Source organism: Cetorhinus maximus, unplaced genomic scaffold (genome assembly GCF_964194155.1).
Source record: "Cetorhinus maximus unplaced genomic scaffold, sCetMax3.hap1.1 HAP1_SCAFFOLD_123, whole genome shotgun sequence".
Lineage (NCBI taxonomy): Eukaryota > Metazoa > Chordata > Chondrichthyes > Lamniformes > Cetorhinidae > Cetorhinus > Cetorhinus maximus.
The window spans coordinates 969844-990429 of record NW_027596126.1 but is presented as its reverse complement, the minus strand read 5'-3'; the positions used below and the strand labels follow the sequence as shown (position 1 = coordinate 990429).

Genomic DNA, 20586 nt, shown 5'->3' with positions numbered 1-20586 from the left:
GCACTATTTTGAAGGAGAGCCAGGGGAGTTCTCACCTCTGTCATGGGCAATATTAATCGCTCAATTAACATCACTAAAACAGATTATCTGGTCATTGTCACGTTGCTGTTTGTGGGAGCTTGCTGTGTGCAAATTGGGTGCCACATTACTTACATTTCAGCAGTGCACTTCACGATGTACTTCACTGGCTGTAAAGAACTTTACAATGTACTGAAAATATTAATATTTTAAAATTCTGAAGCATTATTGACAACAGAAGAAACCTTGTTCTACACAAAGACCATAGCAACTGTATTCTAATCTATTATATGTAACATGTGGCTCTTCCCTCTGCTGTGCCTACCAAAGTCATGGGTTTTTCTGTTTTGTGTCAAGCTTGGTGGTACCTTGTCCCAGCACTTCTGTTACTTAGAAGCAGGATCAGGAAAGATATGTCTATTTACCAGTGGAAATAGTTGGTGTGTCGACCATGTGATGGCCGAAAAAACTTGTATTTTGCTGTAAATTTTGGGACATTCTTAGAGATCGTATCTCTTAAACTGATGCGATGTTATACGATTTATTCCTTCTAGATGGTTGGCGTAACGAGTGGGACTATAATAGTTGAAGAGCTGGCGGCTGGCCTATAAAAGCTGCTGTCGATGAACAACTTTCGCGCCCAACGTTAAGTCAGATAGTCCCGGGAACTATGGCAGCCCAGAGAATTCGCTCCACCACCACGAGTGGACTTCCCCGGTGTAAATCCGAAGGGACATTGATCGACTTGAGCGACGGTTTCACTGATCTCGGGATGAGCGATGTCAAAGGTGAGCATTTGCGATTCAGGTTTCGTTAATTGTCACGATGTGATCCCTCGCTGTAGGACAAGTCCGTAGGTTTCTCAGGTTTCTGTGGGTCGCTTGGTTTATTAAAGTATCGTCCTTTTACTCTTGTGGAGTAGGAGTTTGTTTTAATCCTGGTCTCCTTGGCAGCTGTCAGTCTCTGATGGTTAAACCTGATGCCCTGGACAAGTTCGGCTTCAGGGTTTGAGTTGAAAAGGCTTCTTCGTGGGCTTGAATCATAGAGATCGACTTGGCAACAGTGGAAGAACTATGATGACCACCTCCCTTGCTTAGTAACCACACGATTAACGCCAAGAGAGTGGTTTAGCTTTCCGCTACATCCTAAAAGGTTAGCTTTTCACCAACGGCAGTGGTCTCCACCTTCAACACGCCACACGGAAGAAGCTGCTGTAAAGTAGCTGTAGTTTCTTCCGCTTGTTCAGCGATTAACCCATGAGTAATTGTTCTTAAAAACAAATACTGACTGCACCAAGAAAGCCCCACATTTGACCTGCTGACTTGGCTGGTCGGAGGCAGCAAAAACTTCAAGACAAGTGGTCGCTGTGACCTCAGGTTAGGGAGGGACAAGCATATTCTCTCCCCACCTGCCCTATTCTGTCATCGCTTGTGGTTCAGAATCTTTCTAGTTGTTGTTGGATGAGCTCCTATAGGGTGACCCGTACCTCAGAATCACAGAATTGTTACAGCACAGGAGGAGGCCATTTGGCCCGTCCTGTCTGTGCCGGCTCTCCAAAGGAGCAATTCACCGAGTGCCACTCCCCCGCCCTCCCCCATTAGCTCTGCACATTCTTCCTTTTCAGGTAATAATCCATTTCTTGTTTGAAAGCCTCAATTGATCCTGCCTCCACCACACTCTCAGGTGGTGCATTCCAGATCTTAACCACTTGCTGTATGAAAAAGCTTTTCCTTATGCCTCCATTGCACGTTCTTCCAATTACCTTAAGCCTGTGCCCCTGGTTCTTGATCCTTCCACCAGTGGGGACAGTTTCCCTCTATCTGCTGTGCCCAGACCCCTCATACTTTTGAACACCTCTATCAAATCTCCTCTCAATCTTCTCTTCTCCGAGGAAAACAGTCCCAGCTTCTCCAATCTATCGATGTAACTGAAGTTCCTCACTCCTGGGACCATTCTTGTGAAATTATCTGCACCCTTCACATCTTTCCTAAAGTGCAGTGCCCAGAATTGGACACACTACTCCAGTAGAGGTCAAATCTGTAGGTCCTCCTTTGACAGCACCTTCCAAACCTGTGACCTCTACCACCTAGAAGGACAAGAGCAGCAGATAGATGGGAGCACCACCACCTGGACGTTCCCCTCCAAGTCACTCACCATCCTGACTTGGAAACATATCGGCCGTTCCTTCACTGTCACTGGGTCAAAATCCTGGAACTCCCTCCCTAACAGCGCTGTGGGTGTACCTACACCACATGGGACTGTAGCGGTTCAAGAAGGCAGCTCACCACCACCTTCTCAAGGGCAACTAGGCTTGGGCAATAAATGCTGGGCCCAGCCAGCGGCGCCCACACCCCATGAAAGAATAAAAAGCAACTTTTCAGTACCTTCTGGAGAAGAGAAATAATTGGAGGACAGGGAAGGAAAAGCTTCAGTTATTTTTTTCTCTGAACAGCCAAACGGGTTAATGTGGAATGAGTGAGTACTGGTTGTCTTAAAATAAACATGGAGAGGCCCGAAATGGTTCATAAGTTACTCGCTGCTGAAAAGCAGTTCTTTTTTTAATACGTAATGAATCACCTTCAGGTATTGAAAGCAGGCATTCAGCAACCAATAAATGTTTAACCAGTTTAGTTATAATGGTTTTGTCACCCACTGAACTAATTTAGGCAGGCTCAAATATTGCAGTGCCCCAGGCTTGCATGTCATAGCCTGTTCTGCCTTGGAACAGCGTGCCAAGAAAGATCAAGATGCAGAAATCAGGAAGGCTCTCATTAAATAGATGGAAAGAATGAATTCCCTGTAGGTTGGTTGACGTGCAAACAGTGCTGTAATCGACCTAGGACATCTCCTCTGTCTGAAAAGGCAGTCGATCTCTGTTTCTTAATTTGTTCCCTGGCAGTTCATTAATTTAACAATTTTATTTTTGTACACAGGAATGAGGGTCAGAGTTGAATTGCAGACGTCTGGAGAGTGTCTCGTTGGCTTTGGGCCAGCACGTTGTTCATGCGTTCGCGATACCAGACTGAAGCCAGCTCTGCAATTCACCTCTTTTATCTTTGACAAGCATTATTGTTGATAGCTAATAACGCACTCTCCTGCTTGAATGCATGAGCTCGTTCAGGTGATCAGCCCTTGCTTTAATGGTATGGCAGACTGAAAAAAAAATCAACAGTTCCGGGGACAAAACCTGAAAACACCAGGTGATTTGTCACACTTGACTCATGTTACGTGTGTGGCTCTTCTACACGTTTTATTGTCTTTCAGTGATGATTCTCACTAATCTGCCCAGTGTTCTTTCTCTTTGTTCACCCCCCCTGCCCCCCCCGGGGCTGGTTGTTATTTTTGGCTCCTTACTCCCCTTTTAATTGCAGGTGAAGCCGGGACCTTGCGTCTCACAAAAGACGACTTTTTTTTTCTGGCTGCCTCCTCCCCAGTTGATGGCTTGTGGTCCCCGGTCATGGGACTTGGAATGACTCCTGTTGTAAGGCCTTATCTCTGAGAACACATTGTATGTTGGGTTGTGGCTGGCTAAGAAACGAATGCAGACGCATCTATACGTCTGAACAATAGCTGGTTTATTGGGTGAACACAACTGTGTACAAGATTAGATATTACTCAATCCAAGCCATGAGCTTTTTCCTTTCTCCTCGACTCTCAGTCATGTGTCTCTCTCTCTCTTACATCATCATGGGGGCGATACTGGTTCTCCAGCCCCACACATTAACCCTTTCGGCCCTGAACACCCTAATACTACCCTCCCGACTGGGTCTGACATTGCGGCCCCATTGAAACGATATGAATGGGGAGGCAGCTCTCTGAAGCAGATAGCATCATAGAGTGGCTTTGACTGGGCCATCAAGCCATATATCTCTTCAGGAACATAGGAAAAGGAGGAAGCCATTCGGCACACCGAGCCTGTTCCGCCATTCACTTTGATCATGGCTGCCCTGTATTTTGACTTGGCCTGCCTTGATTCTGTAAGCTCTAACACTCTTGCCTGGCAAAAATTTGGAAATTGGCAGTTGACGTCCAGCTTCTACTGCTCGTTGGGCGGAGAGAGTTCCGGATCTCCACTCCCCTTTGCGTGAAGAAGTACTTGCTGATGTCACCCCTGAACGGCCTGGCTGTTTTAATGTTCTGCCTCCTTGCTCTGGACTCCCCTCCTCCAAAAGGAAACCGCTTCACTCTGTGGACCCTATCAAGTCCTTTAATCATCTTAAACACTTCAGTGGGTTGACTCTTTAATCTTCTACGATCAGAGGAACACAAGCTTATCGCAAAACTTAAAATATACGTTGAAAATATAAAGCCCCCTGCTGTTTCCTGTTGAGTGAATTTGTGAGGAAATTTTGTTTGACACATATGTACACTGTTTTACAAAATAGATAAAAGGGTTGAACAAGAACATTTTTCAGCATAGATTTTGGAGGAACGCTTCAGTTCTTCAAGTTAAAAGCTCCCTCCTTAGACTTCTCTCCAAACTGAAACCAGTTGCATCGCCTGTTACCCAAGTTGCAGGCTCAGGAGATACCCAAAGTTGCTTCCAGTCAGTGACAGCTGTAAGCTTTAGCAAACAGCCTAGTTTTAGGTGAGAAAGGAAGGTGCAGGAACCGTTTCCATGCTCGAGGCTTCTCAGGTTTGTATGGCCCAGCTTGCTAGGACATAGAGACGTGAGAGAATCGCTGGACAAAAGGTCAATCCAGATTGCCATCTATCACCCTGGTAGTTGTGTGATACCGAATAATGGAGTTGTTGACTAATCATAGCAATCAATCTCTTATCAATTAATCAATAATAGAGCCAGACAATGTCAGAAGAAGAATGTCAGTGGTGGAGGGGAGAGGGGCTACTCGGTGATTACGTTTGCTGAGCCTCTCTGGTAGCGCACCGTTCGCTACACATGGACGCTGGCTCACTCGCACACACCCGAAAATTGGGTGTTGCTCTTGCCTGAGTTGAAAAAGATCCCATCCTTGAGTTTCTCTTGTTGCAATCAACAATATTGGAGAAGGTGAAGTTATTTATTGATGCTGATATCGTACGGTTGTCATTTGTAGAGTTGGTAAATTGGTTACAGCACAGTAACAGAAACAAGGAATAATATCTAGAAACCATTAACAAAGTTTGTGTAACAATTTGAATCAAGTTTCGATTTTAGGACAATCGTCTATTCAGAATGCACAGCTTTTGTTCTCTATTTCCCAGCATTTTTGATAAGTACAACACCAAATATCTGTATGCTGGGCAGATGCATAATTGCTAATATGTTTGTCTATATTTTAGCTCCTTGAAAGAGCCAGCATAGTAATGATGGGCAGAATGGCCTCATCCTATTTGCAACACTATTGCTGCAAATTAATCAGTTTGCAAAAGCCTCAGTGTTCATGATATGTTATAGCTTATTGAACTGTTGTTAAATTTGGGGAAGATGTTTGTTTGAAATGATTAAAAGAATTCTAATGTCAAAAGGCATAATCCTGGTCTGTGAACTAAACCTGCTTGAATTAATGTTCCTCTTCTCTAAAATCTGCAGGGCCTTCTCCTAGCACCTTGAGGTTGAATACATCTACATCTTTTGGCGATGCACGTGAAGTCGTGGCTATCAAGGATTACTGTCCTACTAATTTTACCACACTCAAATTTAACAAGGGGGATCTTCTGTATGTCCTGGACACCTCTGGAGCTGAATGGTGGTATGCCCACAACAACACTGAAATGGGTTACATCCCTGCTTCCTACGTTCAACCTGTTGGCAGAAGTTCCTCCCTTCGGGATAGTGGAATGGTGGACAACATTGGGGACAGTTCTGATGAAGGTGCCAAAGAGATGGACTTACTTGGAGAGTGGGGAGATACCTTTGAAAAAATGTCTGCAAAGCCCCAGCATAATAACCCATTTTTGAACGGCTTTGCATCCTCCAATCCATTCTTAGATGGAAACGTACAGAGCCTCAGTTCCAACAGTGAACAGGCAGCCAAATCGGAGGTGGATCTACTTCTATTTGACCCCGTAATGCCACCTTTCACAGGTTCCAAAACACTAACAGCCAACAGCGTAAGCAATGGTGCTTTTGAGGAAGACCCGTTAATTGGCTCAAAGGCTGAATTTGATCCACTCCTGGGTAGGAACAATCCGTTCTTCAGGAGCAAGCGATCGTACAGTATGTCTGAGCTTTCGGTCTTGCAAGCCAAGTCTGATGGACCTCCCTTATCTGGATTTTTCAGCGGTATGCAGTCTCCAGACCCTGAACAGTTCAAGAGCAGGGAGGACTTCCGAACGGCATGGCTCAACCACAGGAAAATGGCACGCTCATGCCACGATCTAAATTCTCTTGGGCAAAACCCTGGCTGGGGTCAGACCCAACCTGTGGAGACGAATATTGCGTGCAAGCTGGACAGCACAGGCGGGGCAGTTCAACTTCCAGACACCAGCATCAGTATTCACGTGCCGGAAGGACATGTCTCTCCCGGGGAAACCCAGCAAATCTCAATGAAAGCCTTGCTGGACCCTCCCATCGAGTTGAACAATGACAAATGTACCACCATTAGCCCCGTGGTTGAGATCAAATTAAGCAACATGGAAGTCAAGACCTTCCTTACCCTGGAAATGAAGATCTCTGCTGAGCTAAAGGACGATGTAGCAAGCAAGAAGGACGCCGAGATCACCTGCTTGTGTAGCGACAGCAAAGACGGGCCATTCTCACCAATGCCTCAGGTTTATCACTATGGCGATACAGTACAGGTGCAGCTGGACAACCTGGAGCCTTGCATGTACGTTGTCGTGGTGTCTCAGGCCAGGGCTCTGCAATACCCTGACACCGTGTGGGATTGCATTAACAAAAACGTCACGGTCGGGGTTTATGGGCCCAAACATATCCACCCTTCATTCAAGGCAGTGGTGGCCGTTTTTGGCCATAACAGCGCGCCCAAGTCTTTGCTGGTCAGCGAGGTAGGCCGAGAAGTTTTGGCCGCACCCCCAGTGGCATTACAGCTGTGGGGTAAGCACCAGTTTGTGTTAGCCAAGCCCCAGGACCTGAAGATCAGCATCCATCCCAATATTTCTAACTACGAGGTCAAACCTCCCGACCAAGTCAAGGTCGTCCGCGGGTTTCAGGTGAAGCTGGGGAAGGTCAGCCGCCTCATCTTCCCCGTCCACTCGCGCATCCCGGATGAGCTTTCCGACTTCACGCTCCGGATCCAGGTGAAGAATGACCAGGAGGCGATGATCACCCAGTTCTGCGTGAGGACACCGCAGCCGCCCCCAAAGCCCGGGGCCCGAAACAGCGGGCAGCGGAGGTTCCTGAAGAAGAAAGAGGTCGGCAAGATCGTCCTCTCCCCCTTGGCCGTCACTAGCAAATACCCCATTTTTCACGACCGCAGAGTAAACAACCTCAAGTATGGCAAACTGCTGAAGACTGTGGTAAGGCAGAGCAAAAACTATTATCTCCTGGAGTATAAGAAGGGAGATGTGATTGCATTGCTGAGTGAAGAGAAGATTAAGTTGAAAGGGCAGCTGCGAACAAAGGAATGGTACACGGGCTATTACCAAGGGAAAATCGGCCTCGTGCACGCCAAAAATGTGCTCGTGGTCGGAAAAATTAAGCCGAGCTTCTTCCTTGGGCCTGACCTCACCACCTCCGCGCTCTTGGACCAGATCCTGCGTCCCAGCAAGTTTCTGACCTACATCTACGCCTCTGTAAGGATGACACTGATGGAAAATATCAGCAGCTGGCGGGCGTTTGCCGATGCCCTGGGTTACAAAAACATGCCGCTGGTGCACTTTTGCCGGACAGAGATAGACAGCGAGCCGGAGCGGGTGGCGTCGGTGCTGGAGAAGCTCAAGGAGGACTGCAACGACTCTGAGAACACGGAGAAGAAGTCCTTTCAGAAGGAGCTGATGGCTGTGAGTACCCCATTGGCCGGAACTGCGTCATCCCTGCCGTGTCTTTAAGTTGCTAAGTTACATATCTGGCTTTGTGGTACAGGGGTTGAAAAGTTGCTGCCCCTTTAATAAGCTGCAGTCTTAATATTCTTCGTGGGTGTGAGCCAGGGTGAGACAGGGTCCCCTCTGAACCTTGCCAAAAAAATAAGCGTGCTTTGCGATATAGTTTATAACGAGCCCCTGACTTTAATGACCTCAATGGCAGGAGATTTTTTTTAATGTTTTCACTAGCAATCAGACCAACTACAATGTATTTCAAAGCAGCAGTGACCTGTATTTTTCAACTAAAACTGCAGAGTAGCTGTCCCAGGGCCAAGATGACAGATGGATGGACAAAAAAACGTGCCAAAAAGGAATGGGCTTGCATATCTCGTGAAAAACATGCTTCCTTCCCCCACTTTTTAGCTTGGCCTCGGGGTGCCTAAACAAGGGAGCAAGTGTCAAACCAGTGAAAGAACCGTGATCGGACATCTGTGTGTTTGCACCAGCCCAACGAAAGTGCTTTCTAAAAAAAAAAAATTACTTTAGATTTCTTAATGAACTAGAAGTAAAATTTGAGAAGCAGTTCCTGAAATTTATATCTTTTGGGTGAGAGGACCCCGCTGGGACCGGTCCTTTAAATAGCCATAAATAACGGTGTTTAGGCTATTTTGCCACGAGTAGGCCTCAACTGGAATATTGCGGACAATTCAAGGCACCACACTTCAGGGAAGGTTTGCGTATCTTAGGAAAGGAAGGAGGAGGTTTACCAGAATGTTACCATGGATGGTGGGGTGTGGGGATGGGGGGTCCTTCAGTTATGAGGAGTAGTTAGAAAAGTTCGGACTGTTATCCTTGGAATGTGGAGAGTTAAAAGGTGACTGAATAAGAAGTTTTCAAGATGATGAGAGGTTTTGTGGATAAAGAAAAACTATTCCCTCTTGCGAGTGGGTCAATAGCCAGAGATCACGGATTCAAAATCATTGGGTAAAGATCGCAAGGGGAGATGAGGAGAGATGTTTTCACTCCGGAGGGCCATCGGGATCTGGAATGTTCTTACCGAGAAGGTGATGAAAGCTGATTCCATCAATAACTTTAGAAGTGAGTTGGACAGTTTGCTTGGGGTTGAAGAGTCTGCAGGATTACAGAAAAAAAGGGAGGAGGGGGGTTTGTGGGACTAAGTAAGGCTATTCTTTCAAAGAGATAGCACAGATAGGTTAGACCAAATGGACACCTTGTGTGCTGTAAGACTCGATGGTATGGGGACCTGTCAGAATGGTTGTTGGCGATGCTGAGCGCCTCAAATTTGCCGTAGGTTGGAACAGATCGTATCTTTGTGCCCCTTTAGGTAGCCTCAACATGCACACCTGAAGTGAATTTAGTATTTGTATGATGAGTACAATATCGGGAAATAGGGAGCATTTTCTTTTCAGAATGACCTGTTAGAATCATAGAATAATAGGAACGGTTACCAACACAGAAGGAAGCCATAAGACATAGGAGCAGAAATTAGGCCATTCGGCCCATCGAGTCTGCTCTGCCATTCAATCATGGCTGATAAGTTTCTCAACCCTATTCTCCCGCCTTCTCCCCTTTGATCCCCTTACCAATCAAGAACCGATCTATCTCCGTCTTAAATACACTCAATGACCTGACCTTCTGTGGCAATGAATTCCATAGATTCACCACTCTCTGGCTAAAGAAGTTTTTCCTCATCTCTGTTCTAAAAGGTCTTCCCTTTACTCTGAGGCTGTGCCCTCGGGTCCTAGTCTCTCCTACTAATGGAAACATCTTCCCCACGTCCACTCTATCCAGGCCTTTCAGTATTCTGTAAGTTTCAATCAGATCCCCCCTCATCCTTCTAAACTCCATCGAGTATAGACCCAGAGTCCTCAAACGTTCCTCATATGTTAAGCCTTTCATTCCTGGGATCGTTCTCATGAACCTCCTCTGGACCCTCTCCAGGGCCAGCACATCCTTCCCGAGATACGGGGCCCAAAATTGATCACAATATTCTAAATATGGTCTGACCAGAGCCTTATAAAGCCTCAGCAGCACATCCCTGCTTTTATATTCTAGTCCTCTCGAAATAAATGCCAACATTGCATTTGCCTTCTTAACTACCGACTCAACCTGCAAGTTAACCTTAAGCCATTTGTCCCATCATGTCTGTGCTGGCTGTCTGCATAGAAAGGAGGAACAGACTCGAGGGGCTCAGTGCCCTTCTCCTGTTCCTATGTCCATACCTGATACATCTGCCAGCCAAAATGGTTCTGGTTTCTAAGGACTCGTTGGACAGGTACTTGGTCTCTCCACGTAGAACAGGAAGATTCGGTTCCTAACTGACCCAGGTAGCTCATCTCGGCTATGGTGGTGTTAGGGAAGCTGCAGTTGGCCTCAGTGCCCTGAGCTAAGGAGGAGGGACAGTAAGGCTGAGTTTCTGCATCCTGTCACTCACTGCTGTGCGTGGACACAGGGTGAGGACAGGACGGTGCCTATGGTGATGCCTCTGGAATCAACTGTCAAGATCCACCCTGACAAAGTGATTATTTAGTGAAGGGGGGGTGGGTGGGTATACAGCAGGGGTGTCACCAGAGCCTGTGGAGAGCTTTCAGCTAGCTAGGCGAAGAGGGATAAGGAGGAAAATTGTAATAAAAAAGGCTAAAGGTAACTTACTGTTAGGTTGGACATGATCAGAAACATAGAGAGCTCCTTCAGGAACCTCCGTTTGCAGTTGAGTTTGCTGTCTGTTTGACCACATGTAATGCAACTATAACTGTGGAAAATCTGCATCTGAAATCCCGCTAAACCAACCCCTTTAAACTGTCTCCAGCTAGTGTAGGAGGGGTACGTTTTTGTCCTCTTTTTCTATTGATGTTTTGCTCCAAGGAAGGGAGAGAGAGAGAAAGAGAAATAATGTTGAGTTTTGTTCAGGTTAAATGGCAGGGAGAGTCAGAGGAAACCGCTGTATATACTAACACATTGAGCAGGGGTTGTTCATGATAAATGGAAGATTCTCACTTTGTCAGTGGGACTCAACACTGGTGACTAGACAGCAATAGAGATCTCACATCTCTGAGACTTGCCATTGGGCTTATTCAATGGCGCCCCCGCTCAATATAACCCGGGAGGGTGGCTACAAGGAGGATGTGGCTGCCCATTTCATTGCTGTCCCCCCCCGGGAACACATTGTAAATGTGAACACCAGTGGGTGATATAGAATCATAGATTCGCTACAGCTCAGAAGGAGGCTATTCGACCTGTTGTGTCTGTGCTGGCCCCCTGGAGGAGTAATTAACCTAGTGCCATTCTCCTGCCTTTTCCCCACAGCCCTTCAAGTGTTTCCTTTTCAGATAATGATCCAGTTCCCTTGTGGAAGCCTCAATTAACCCTGCCTCCAGCACACTCAGACAGCCCATTCCAGAGCCTAACCACTCACTGTGTCAAAAAGCTTTTCATCATGTCTCCACTGCTTCTTTTGCCAATTAACTTAAACTAGTGCCACCTTGTTCTCAATCCTTCCGCCAATGGGAACAGTTTCTCCCTTTCCACTCTGTCCAGGCCCCTCGTGATTTTGAACATCTCTATCAAATCTCCTCTTGCTCTTCTTTTCTCTCAGGAAAACAGTCCCAGTTTCTCCAGCCTTTAGGTAACTGAAGTTCCTCATCTCTGGAACCATTCTCATGAATCTTTTCTGGACGTCCCCTTAATGCTTTGGAAGGTGTGGCACCCAGAACTGGACACAGTACTCCAGTTGTGGCCAAGCAGTGTTTTGTGCAGTTTTAACACAACTTCCTTACGTTTGTAATCTCTGCCCCTATTGATAAAGCCCAGGATGCCGTATGCTTTATTAACCGCGCTCTCAACCTGTCCCCTCCACCTTCAATGATGTATGTACATGTAAACCCAGGTCCCTCTGCTCTTGCACTCCCTTTAGAACTGTACCCTCAATTTTATATTGTCTCTGTGTTCTTCTGACCAAAATTAATCACTTCACACTTTTCTGCATTAAATCTCACCTGCCATTTGCCCACCCATTCCACCAACCTCTCTGTCCTTTTGAAGTTCTACACTATCCTGATAGTCTATAGTCCTATTAAATACCAATATATGACTTGTATTTTATAGGACTATGTATAACCTGCTAGGTTCTGTGCAACAAATGCTGTCCCCATGTGAGATGAACTGGGTTTAATGGTTCAGTGCTCTCCTTTCTGGTTTTGCTCTCATACTGAATTGGGACAGTGTATGATCCCTTCAAAGGTTTAAGATGAAGAACTGTTCCTGTAGGTGATTGCCATAAAATATGCAAACTAGTTAATGGATTTGAAGGGGAAGATGGCAAAGCAAATAATTATATGGAACTATGTTGTTAGATCAATCAAGCGTAAATCAGAGGCACCAAGATATTCAGGGCATCAAAACAATGCAGAAATGCACAACCAGTCTATTCCCTGTTGCATCATCTCACCAAGGCTCCTTCAACAGCGTCTCCAGACCCACGACCTCTGCCACCTAGGAAGGACATGGGCAGCAGGCACATGGGGACACCACCACCTGGAAGTTCCCCTCCAAGCCACTCACCATCCTGACTTGGAAATATATCGGCCGTTCCTTCACCGTCGCTGGGTCAAAATCCTGGAACTCCCTCCCTAACGGCACCGTGGGTGTACCTACACCGCAGCGGTTCAAGAAGGCAGCTCACCACCACCTTGAGGGCAATTGGAGATGGGCGATAAATGCTGGCCTAGCCAGCGATGCCCACATCCCAATGAATTAATTAAGAGAAAAGAGCAAGGAGTCGGGTTGCTTGACCCTGTTGGTCCTTGTTTCCATCTATTCTCCATGTCGACAATAATCTTTTTGTGCATCCTGATGTAGTTTTTGCCTTAGTTGCTAATGTTGGTGTAGTATGCCGTGACAAAGAAGCCTGGGTTCAATCTGTCTGAAGTGAGTTTTGGGTTAATGTCTGGACACTTCATATTGAAAGGTGTTTCTACATTGCTAATTTTCCACTGTTCCTGCCCAGAGAGAAAAATCCCTGTGCGCTGATTTCCATCGTTTTGCTGTGATACAATGCAAGGACCTTACTGCCCATAGAAACACGACTTTGGGGACCAACCCCATGCGTTTACGGAGAGTGGCCCCTTTAACCTGAGCGCCCAGGTATTTGTACAACGGGCGATGGTGGATAGAAAGAGAAGGCCATGTCGGCCTTGACTGGGCCTCTAAAATGAAAGGACTTAGAACGCGATCAACATGCGACTGACGTCCGTGGGGTAATTATGCAAAAGTCTTGGTTTTGTTGGTACTGTAGCGCACACACTCATCCTCTGCCAGCTGCATTAGAAAAGGGTAGAGACCTGAGCAGCCTCGTTCTGAACGCAGTGAGGAGAGATTGTTATTGATTTGTATAGGTCCCAGCCCACTGGTGAATGGTGTCAGGCAGAAAAGTGAAGGGGCGGCATTGCCAGGAGACCTGTTAATTGGTAGTTGAACTAAGATTGGAGCAGCAATGTAGAAATGGCTACATGGCCATTCAGGGCAATTGTGTCTGTCATTTCTGATCGAATAAGTTGAATCAGATGTATGATACCTTTAGGGAAATTTTCACAGAATCATGGAATAGTACATCACAGGAGGACTCCATTTGGCCCATCGAGTCTGCACTGGCTCTTACAAAAAGCAATCCAGTTAGACCCATTCCCCCTTGACTTACCCCATACTCCTTCAAGTTTTTCTTCAAGTATGTATCTAGTTTCCATTTGGGGACAGCTATTGAATCTGTATCGGACAAAAAGCTAACCACTCATTGCGTTCAAATAAGCTTTCCTCGGGTCGCCTGTGGTTTTTTTTTTCCCAATCACCTTGAATCAGTGCCCTCTGCTTATTGATCCATCAACCATTGGAAATAGTTTGTCTTGATTTAACTTAATCTAAACCCTTTGACATTTTAAACACCTCGATCAAAGCTCCCCAGCCACCTTTGTGTAAACCTGTGGGTTTTGAACGCAAGGCTGACCCCATGCCCCCAGACTTAACATTCATGTGTTAACATTCAATGTGCATTTAATAGACACTGTGGTCTGTTTACCTGGGAAATATTCACCTCTTAATTACTGGTCTAGCGTCACTTTAAACATCTCAAGTACGGGCGGTAGCAATGAACAGTGAAGCCCTGAGCATCGAAAACAGGAAAGTCTAGTTAATATGGAGAGGCTTCCTTTAATTTACAGTAAATTCTTTCCGCCCTTTTCGTTCCATTATTAAACCTCTAGTCAACTTTTGAAAAATAATTAACTAATAAATCATAAGCCCATGTGACAGATCAGTCGTCTGACCTGTTCAAACTGATACTCTTTAACTTACTACCTTGGGGAAGGATCATTATAGCTGTGCTGGTATTATATTATTACACAGAATGACCTGTCGCGATACAATAGGCAATAACCTGGCCAGGTTCCTCCATCTTTGGCTCATAATCATGCATAACATTGTTAGTTACATAAGAATGTAAAAATAAGAGGCCATTCATAGAAACATGGGAAATAGGAGCAGGAATGGGTCATTCAGCCCTTCGAGTCTGCTCCGCCATTCAATATGATCATGGCTGATCTTTTATCTCAGCACCATACTCCCGCTCTCTCCCCATACCCCTTGATGCCTTTAGGGTCCAGAAATTTATCTGTTTCCTTCTTAAATATATTCAGTGACTTGGCCTCCACAACCCTCTGTGGTAGAGAATTCCACAGGTTCACCACTCTCTGAGTGAAGAGGTTTCTCCTCATCTCAGTCCTAAATGGTCTACCCCATATCCTGCGACTGTGACCCCAAGTTCTAGACCCCCCCAGCCAGGGGAAACATCATCCCTGCATCCAGTCTGTCCAGCCCTGTCAGAATTTTATGCATTTCAATGAGATCCCCTCTCACTCTTCTAAACTCCAGTGAATACAGACCTAGTCGGCTCAATCTCTCCTCATACGACAACCCTGCCATCCCAGGAATCAGTCTGGTGAACCTTCACTGCACTCCCTCTATGGTAAGCATGTCCTTAGGTAAGGGGACCTAAACTGCACACAATACCCCAGGTGTGGTCTCACCAAGGCCCTGTACAGCTGCAGTAAGACATCCTTGCTCCTGTACTCAAGTCCTCTCACAATGAAGGCCAACATACCATTTGCCTTCCTAACTGCTTGCTGCACCTGCATGCTTGTTTTCAGTGGCTGGTGTACAAGGACACCCAGGTCCCTTTGTACATCAACATTTCCCAATCTACCACCATTTAAGTAATATTCCGTCATTCTCTTTTTCTTACTGAAGTGGATAACTTTACACTTGTACACATTGTACTGCATCTGCCATGTATTTGCCCACTCACTTATCATTCAGTCCCATAAGCTCGTACTATTATTTAATTAGATCATGGCTGATCCTTGTCTTAGCTCCATTTACCCAACCTTGGTTCTGTAACCCTTCATACCCTTGCCTAAAACTCATCTATCAATCTCCATTATGAAATCTGCAACTGAACCCCATCCTCAATAGTGTTTTGGGGGAGAGAGAGCTCCAGATTTCCATTACCCTTTATTGTGAAGGAGTGCTTCCCTACATCGCCCCTGAATGGCCTGAATTTAAGTTTAAGATTACGCCTCCTTGTTCTGGACTCCCCACCAAAGGAAGTAGTTTTGTTTCTCTCTCTTCTTACCCTCAGCTCCTTCGTTCATCTTAAACATCTCAATTATATCAACTCTTAACCATCTATGCTCAAAGGAATGCAAGCCTACTCTACCTAGCATGTCCCCACTTAGCCCTAGTGTCATTCTGGTAAACCTTGTACTGCGCCCCCTCCAAGGCAAATATATTCTTCCTGAGGTGAGGTGCTTAGAGCTAACTGCAGCACTCGAAATGGGGACTAACCAGAGCTCTCTATGTCTGTAATATAACATCCAGCCCTTTGTATTCCAGTTCTTGAGATATTTTTATACAATTTTTTTTTGTACAGTTCCAGTAGTTCTCAGTAATTTCTGTACTTGGATCGCTAAATCTCTCTGTTCCTCCACTGTTCCTAGCTTCGCCCCATTTGGAAAATATTCTGATCTATTTATCTCATTTGTCCTTATTGAACTCCATCTGCTACAGTTTTGCCCATTCACTTAATCTATGTGTCCCTTTACAACCTTCTGCTCCTGTCTACACTACCTACTGTGTCACCCAAATTGGTGGAGTCAGCAAACTTGAATACACGACTCTCTCTATCTCTTCATTTATAAATATGGTGAAAAACTAAGGCCCCAGTACAAATCTCTTGAGTGACGCCATCAGTCACATCTTGCCAATTGGAGCCCATGCCCATTATCTCTACTCCCTGTTTCCTAGTCCGCCAATTGCCTCTATTTCTATGCACTCCCTTTTTTGTTCACCCTGAGCTCCTTATCTGCTACATTTGAAAAACTATTCAAGACTGGGGGCCAGCTGTGTAAAATGGGAGCTCTTCTCACAGCTGGATAGGAACAATTATTATGTACCTTAGAGCTGTGAGCTTTCCATATTTAGTCCTTCAATTCACTTCACTTCACTGTCGCTGGGTCAAAATCCTGGAACTCCCTTCCTAACAGCACTGTGGGTGTATTTGCAACACATGGACTGAGTGGTTCAAGAAGGCGGCTCACCACCACCTTCTCGAGGGCAATTAGGGATGGGCAATAAATGCTGGCCTAGTCAGCGACACCCACCTCGCATGGAAGAATGAAATAAAACTTGCTGCTCTACCAGGCCGTTGCAGAGACTGGAGCTGGGATGCTGGTTCATGGGGAGTTCTTGTTTACTACTCCACAGCTCTGTTTCAACTCATCTTGGGGGATGGGTGGTTGGCTGGAGACCAACTTCTGAAGGGGAGAGGGGTAGCCACGGTACTTTGGAAGTGGATTTTGATTTACAATTCTGCAGCTAGGAGCTGCATGTAGTTGAGAGTCAAGGTCTTTGCTTGTTCATCGATTGTCACCTTGCTATACCACTGCGTGCACAGTCGGAGCTTAACGAATTGTCTTCCTCAGTATAAGCATCTTACCCTGGTTGCGGGCTATTTCAGGAATTGCTAAAGGCTTCCTGACTTCTGTTATGAAAAAAATGTGTTGGGAGTTCTCTTTGAGCTGCTAAATCCAACAGATTCTTCCATTTGCTTCAATCTTGTTTCTGTTAACCTCGTTCATTAATAAACTAGAGAGAGATATTTTCAGACTTGAAATAGGATCTGTCAGTGAGAAACAAAAACAGAAATACCTGGAAAAACTCAGCAGGTCTGGCAGCATCGGTGGAGAAGAGCACAGTTGACGTTTCGAGTCCTCATGACCCTTGAAGGGTCATGAGGACTCGAAACGTCAACTGTGCTCTTCTCCACCGATGCTGCCAGACCTGCTGAGTTTTTCCAGGTATTTCTGTTTTTGTTTTTGTTTTGGATTTCCAGCATCCGCAGTTCTTTGCTTTTATCTCTGTCAGTGAGAGTTGTCCACCAGTTGGGAAACATAGACTGTGTGTTGTGGTGCCAGTGCACATTTTCAAAATGAAGAGGTTTCATTGTTCTTCACCCAGTCTGCTGCTTCAGACTACTTTACAAATAACGCTGGGAAGCAAGAACTTGTCTATGGCGGCCATCAAAGATGAGGCAAAAATGATCTGTGCCCATCTCGAATCATGAGGGCACTCTTTTTAAATCAAGCCATGAAAATTCACATCCCACCACTGCTCAATGACTGGTGTCCAAAATCTCTGACCCGTGGCTCACCCACCACACTGTCTAGCTAGCAGGACCAACGTATGTTAAAGGTGGGATTCAACACATATAGTTTAAAAGACAAAGTCAGGAATTCGCATTAGCGCGCATTTTAAAAGCTGGGAGACTTACTTTAACATTAATCCATCACACAAAATGGAATTGACAGTTCCTGACTCAAACTAAATCCACTGTTCAAATTAATTACAATTTCAGTATTTCAGCCCAAGTTTCGTTTTTGGTGTGGAAATATAATGCCTGCTTTCCCTGCTGTTTGAGAGTTGTTATTCTGGGATCAAATTGGTTCCCACTATCCACACAGTCCATACACGGCAAGTCCAATTGGGTTGGAGTGTTACATACATACACGCGCCAAAAAGTGTTGTTGCCTAAATAGGTGGCAATCCAACCCCTAACCAAAGTGCCGTAAAGTCAAACGTCCACGTGCTCCCGTATAAGGCGAGAGGCTTTGCAAGCTGCAGTCCCTGGCAATCTGATTCTGAAGCCCTGCTATATTTGAGCTTGTATTTTATAATCTTACTCTTCGAAAATCTCCAAGATCCAACAAAAATTCAAAGGACTGTTGTTAAATTGGGGCACCAAGATGCATTATTAACAATATTGAATGCAAATTAAAGCAGTTAATTTTAAACTAATTAGTTTGAGAGGTTCAATATGCAGACCTGTCAGAAGTACAGATGCTTTGATAACCCTGCTGTAGATGGTTGTGAACATACGAAATAGGTGCAGGAGTAGGCCATTCGGCCCCTCGAGCCTACTCCGCCATTCAATAAGATCATGGCTGATCTGTTTGTGTTTCGAATCCCACATTCCCATCTACCCCTGATAACCTTTGATTCCCTTGCCCAACAAGAGTCTATCTACCTCTGCCTTACAAATATTCAATGACCCCGCCCCCACCACCTTCTGAGGCAGAGTGTTCCAAAGTCGCACAGCCCTCAGAGAAAAATTTACCCTTATCTCCGCCTAAAAGGGCGGCCCCTAATTTTAAAACAGTGCCCCCCTAGTTCACCCACAAGAGGAAACATCCTTTCCACGTCCACCTTGTCAAGACAGTTCTGGATCTTGAGTTTTGATTGAATGCTCTCAGTTGATGAGAAAGAGTTGTTATTAAGTAACTGCTGAAAACTAACCTGTGTCGTTGACAATGCAGGTGCCACCCTTGACTCAGTGGCAGGATTCAGAGTTTGAATATCACGGACTAAAGCCCCAGCTCCTGCGACTTGAGCACGTGATCTAGTTTAGCAATTGTGTACAGTACTGACGGAGTGCTACACTGTCAAAGGTGCCATCTTTTGAATGAGATGTTAAACCAAAGACTGCCCCCTCAGGTGGATGTAAAAGACCCCATGGTGCTATTTGAATAAGTGCAGGAGTTTGCAGTGAGGGGGAGGGAGAGGGGGTGGTTGGGAGGTGAGGATTCTCCCAATATCCCTCGGATAACATTAAGCATATTATCTGATTAGTTATCTGACCACGGTTTGTGGGGGGGTTGTTATCCACACATTAGCTACCATACCTCTCAACATTGCAGCAGTGACAATGCTACAAATATACTTGATTGGCTGTAGGGCGCTTTGGGATGTCCTGAGGTTACGAAAGGTGCTATAGAGATGCAAGTCTTTTGTTAATGGAGTGGCCAGTAATGTTGCCAATTGCACAGAGCCATTCTAACGCATTCATGGTGCCAGATCCCCTCGTGCCTGTTCTAACTGCAGGAGCTGTTGCACTAAAGCCATAAATCCGATCCTCAAGTTTTGTCTCTTGTCCACACGGTTCACTCCTGAATGACAGGACTTTCGATTGACTGACTGGATTTGAGGGAAGAGAACCAACCCTCAGTGCTCTCTCGTGCCATTTGTCAGCAGTGGAAATGACAACAACGGAAATAGGTTGTTTTCAAGGAATTTTTGGCTTTGTTCCAGACAGGATGTGCTGCCTTGATTAATCACATTTTAAAACTGAAGACAGCCCTGTTGCTATTTTGCATGTCAAGGAGAGCGGATGCAAATTATGGAGGAATCTTGGAGAGGCACTGGCTGGACCCTGCAGCTGACCTCTCAATTGTTGCAAAAATGTCTTAAAGAGCCCCCAACTTCTTTAAATGTCCAATGGATCATTAGCTACCAAAATTGGGGAGGGGGGAGGAAATTGTCAATGATTTTGGATTAAGTCATTTTGTATAATGATTAAGCTATGGTGCAAATCAAAAACGACACTGCCTGATTTCATTATAACATTGGCAAAATACTTAACCAGATTCTGCTATTGCATCCATCTTATGGTCTTATCTGCTGCTGTTGGCAAATACTAAATGTTCTGCTACAGGCAACAGTTCAAACAATGAATCATTAAGGCCAACTTGCACCAGGGCAGCTACAGTTTCTTCACTTGCAGATGAGTACATGTATTTTTGTCAGTTTGCCATATCCTTGAACATTGCATCAGAACCCATGAATACACTCACCCATATAGAACCATAGAAAAGTTACAGCACAGAAGGAGGCCATTTGGCCCATTTGTCCATGCCAGCCTGAGGACACTCTCTAATCCCATCTTCCTGCACCCAGCCCATAGCCCTGCAGCTTACAGCACTTTAGGTGCAGATCCAGGTACTTTTTAAAAGAGTTTAGAGTTTCTGCCTTTACCACCAACTTGGGCAGCGAATTCCAGACACCCACTACCCTCTGCATAAAAAAGTTCTTCTTCATGTCCCCCCTACACCTTCTGCCACTTATCTTGAATCTATGTCCCCTGGTTCTAGAATTCTCCACCAAGGGAAACAATTTTATCCTGTCCACTCTATCTATTCCCCTCATAATTTTGTAAACCTCAATCAAGTCACCTCTCAGCCTTCT

General features: G+C 45.5%; 1 protein-coding gene across 1 annotated transcript in view; it reads left to right on the top strand.

The window, feature by feature from the left end:
- The first annotated feature begins 573 nt into the window (after window positions 1-573).
- Window positions 574-20586, top strand: part of LOC144672856 (SH3 domain-binding protein 4-like) — a 39597-nt gene continuing 19584 nt past the window's right edge. Inside the window, exons 1-2 of the mRNA XM_078534840.1 lie at window positions 574-806; window positions 5552-7920. Of these exons, the coding sequence (XP_078390966.1) occupies window positions 689-806; window positions 5552-7920 (2487 nt within the window). The 5' untranslated portion in view covers window positions 574-688. The remainder of the gene's footprint in view (window positions 807-5551; window positions 7921-20586) is intronic.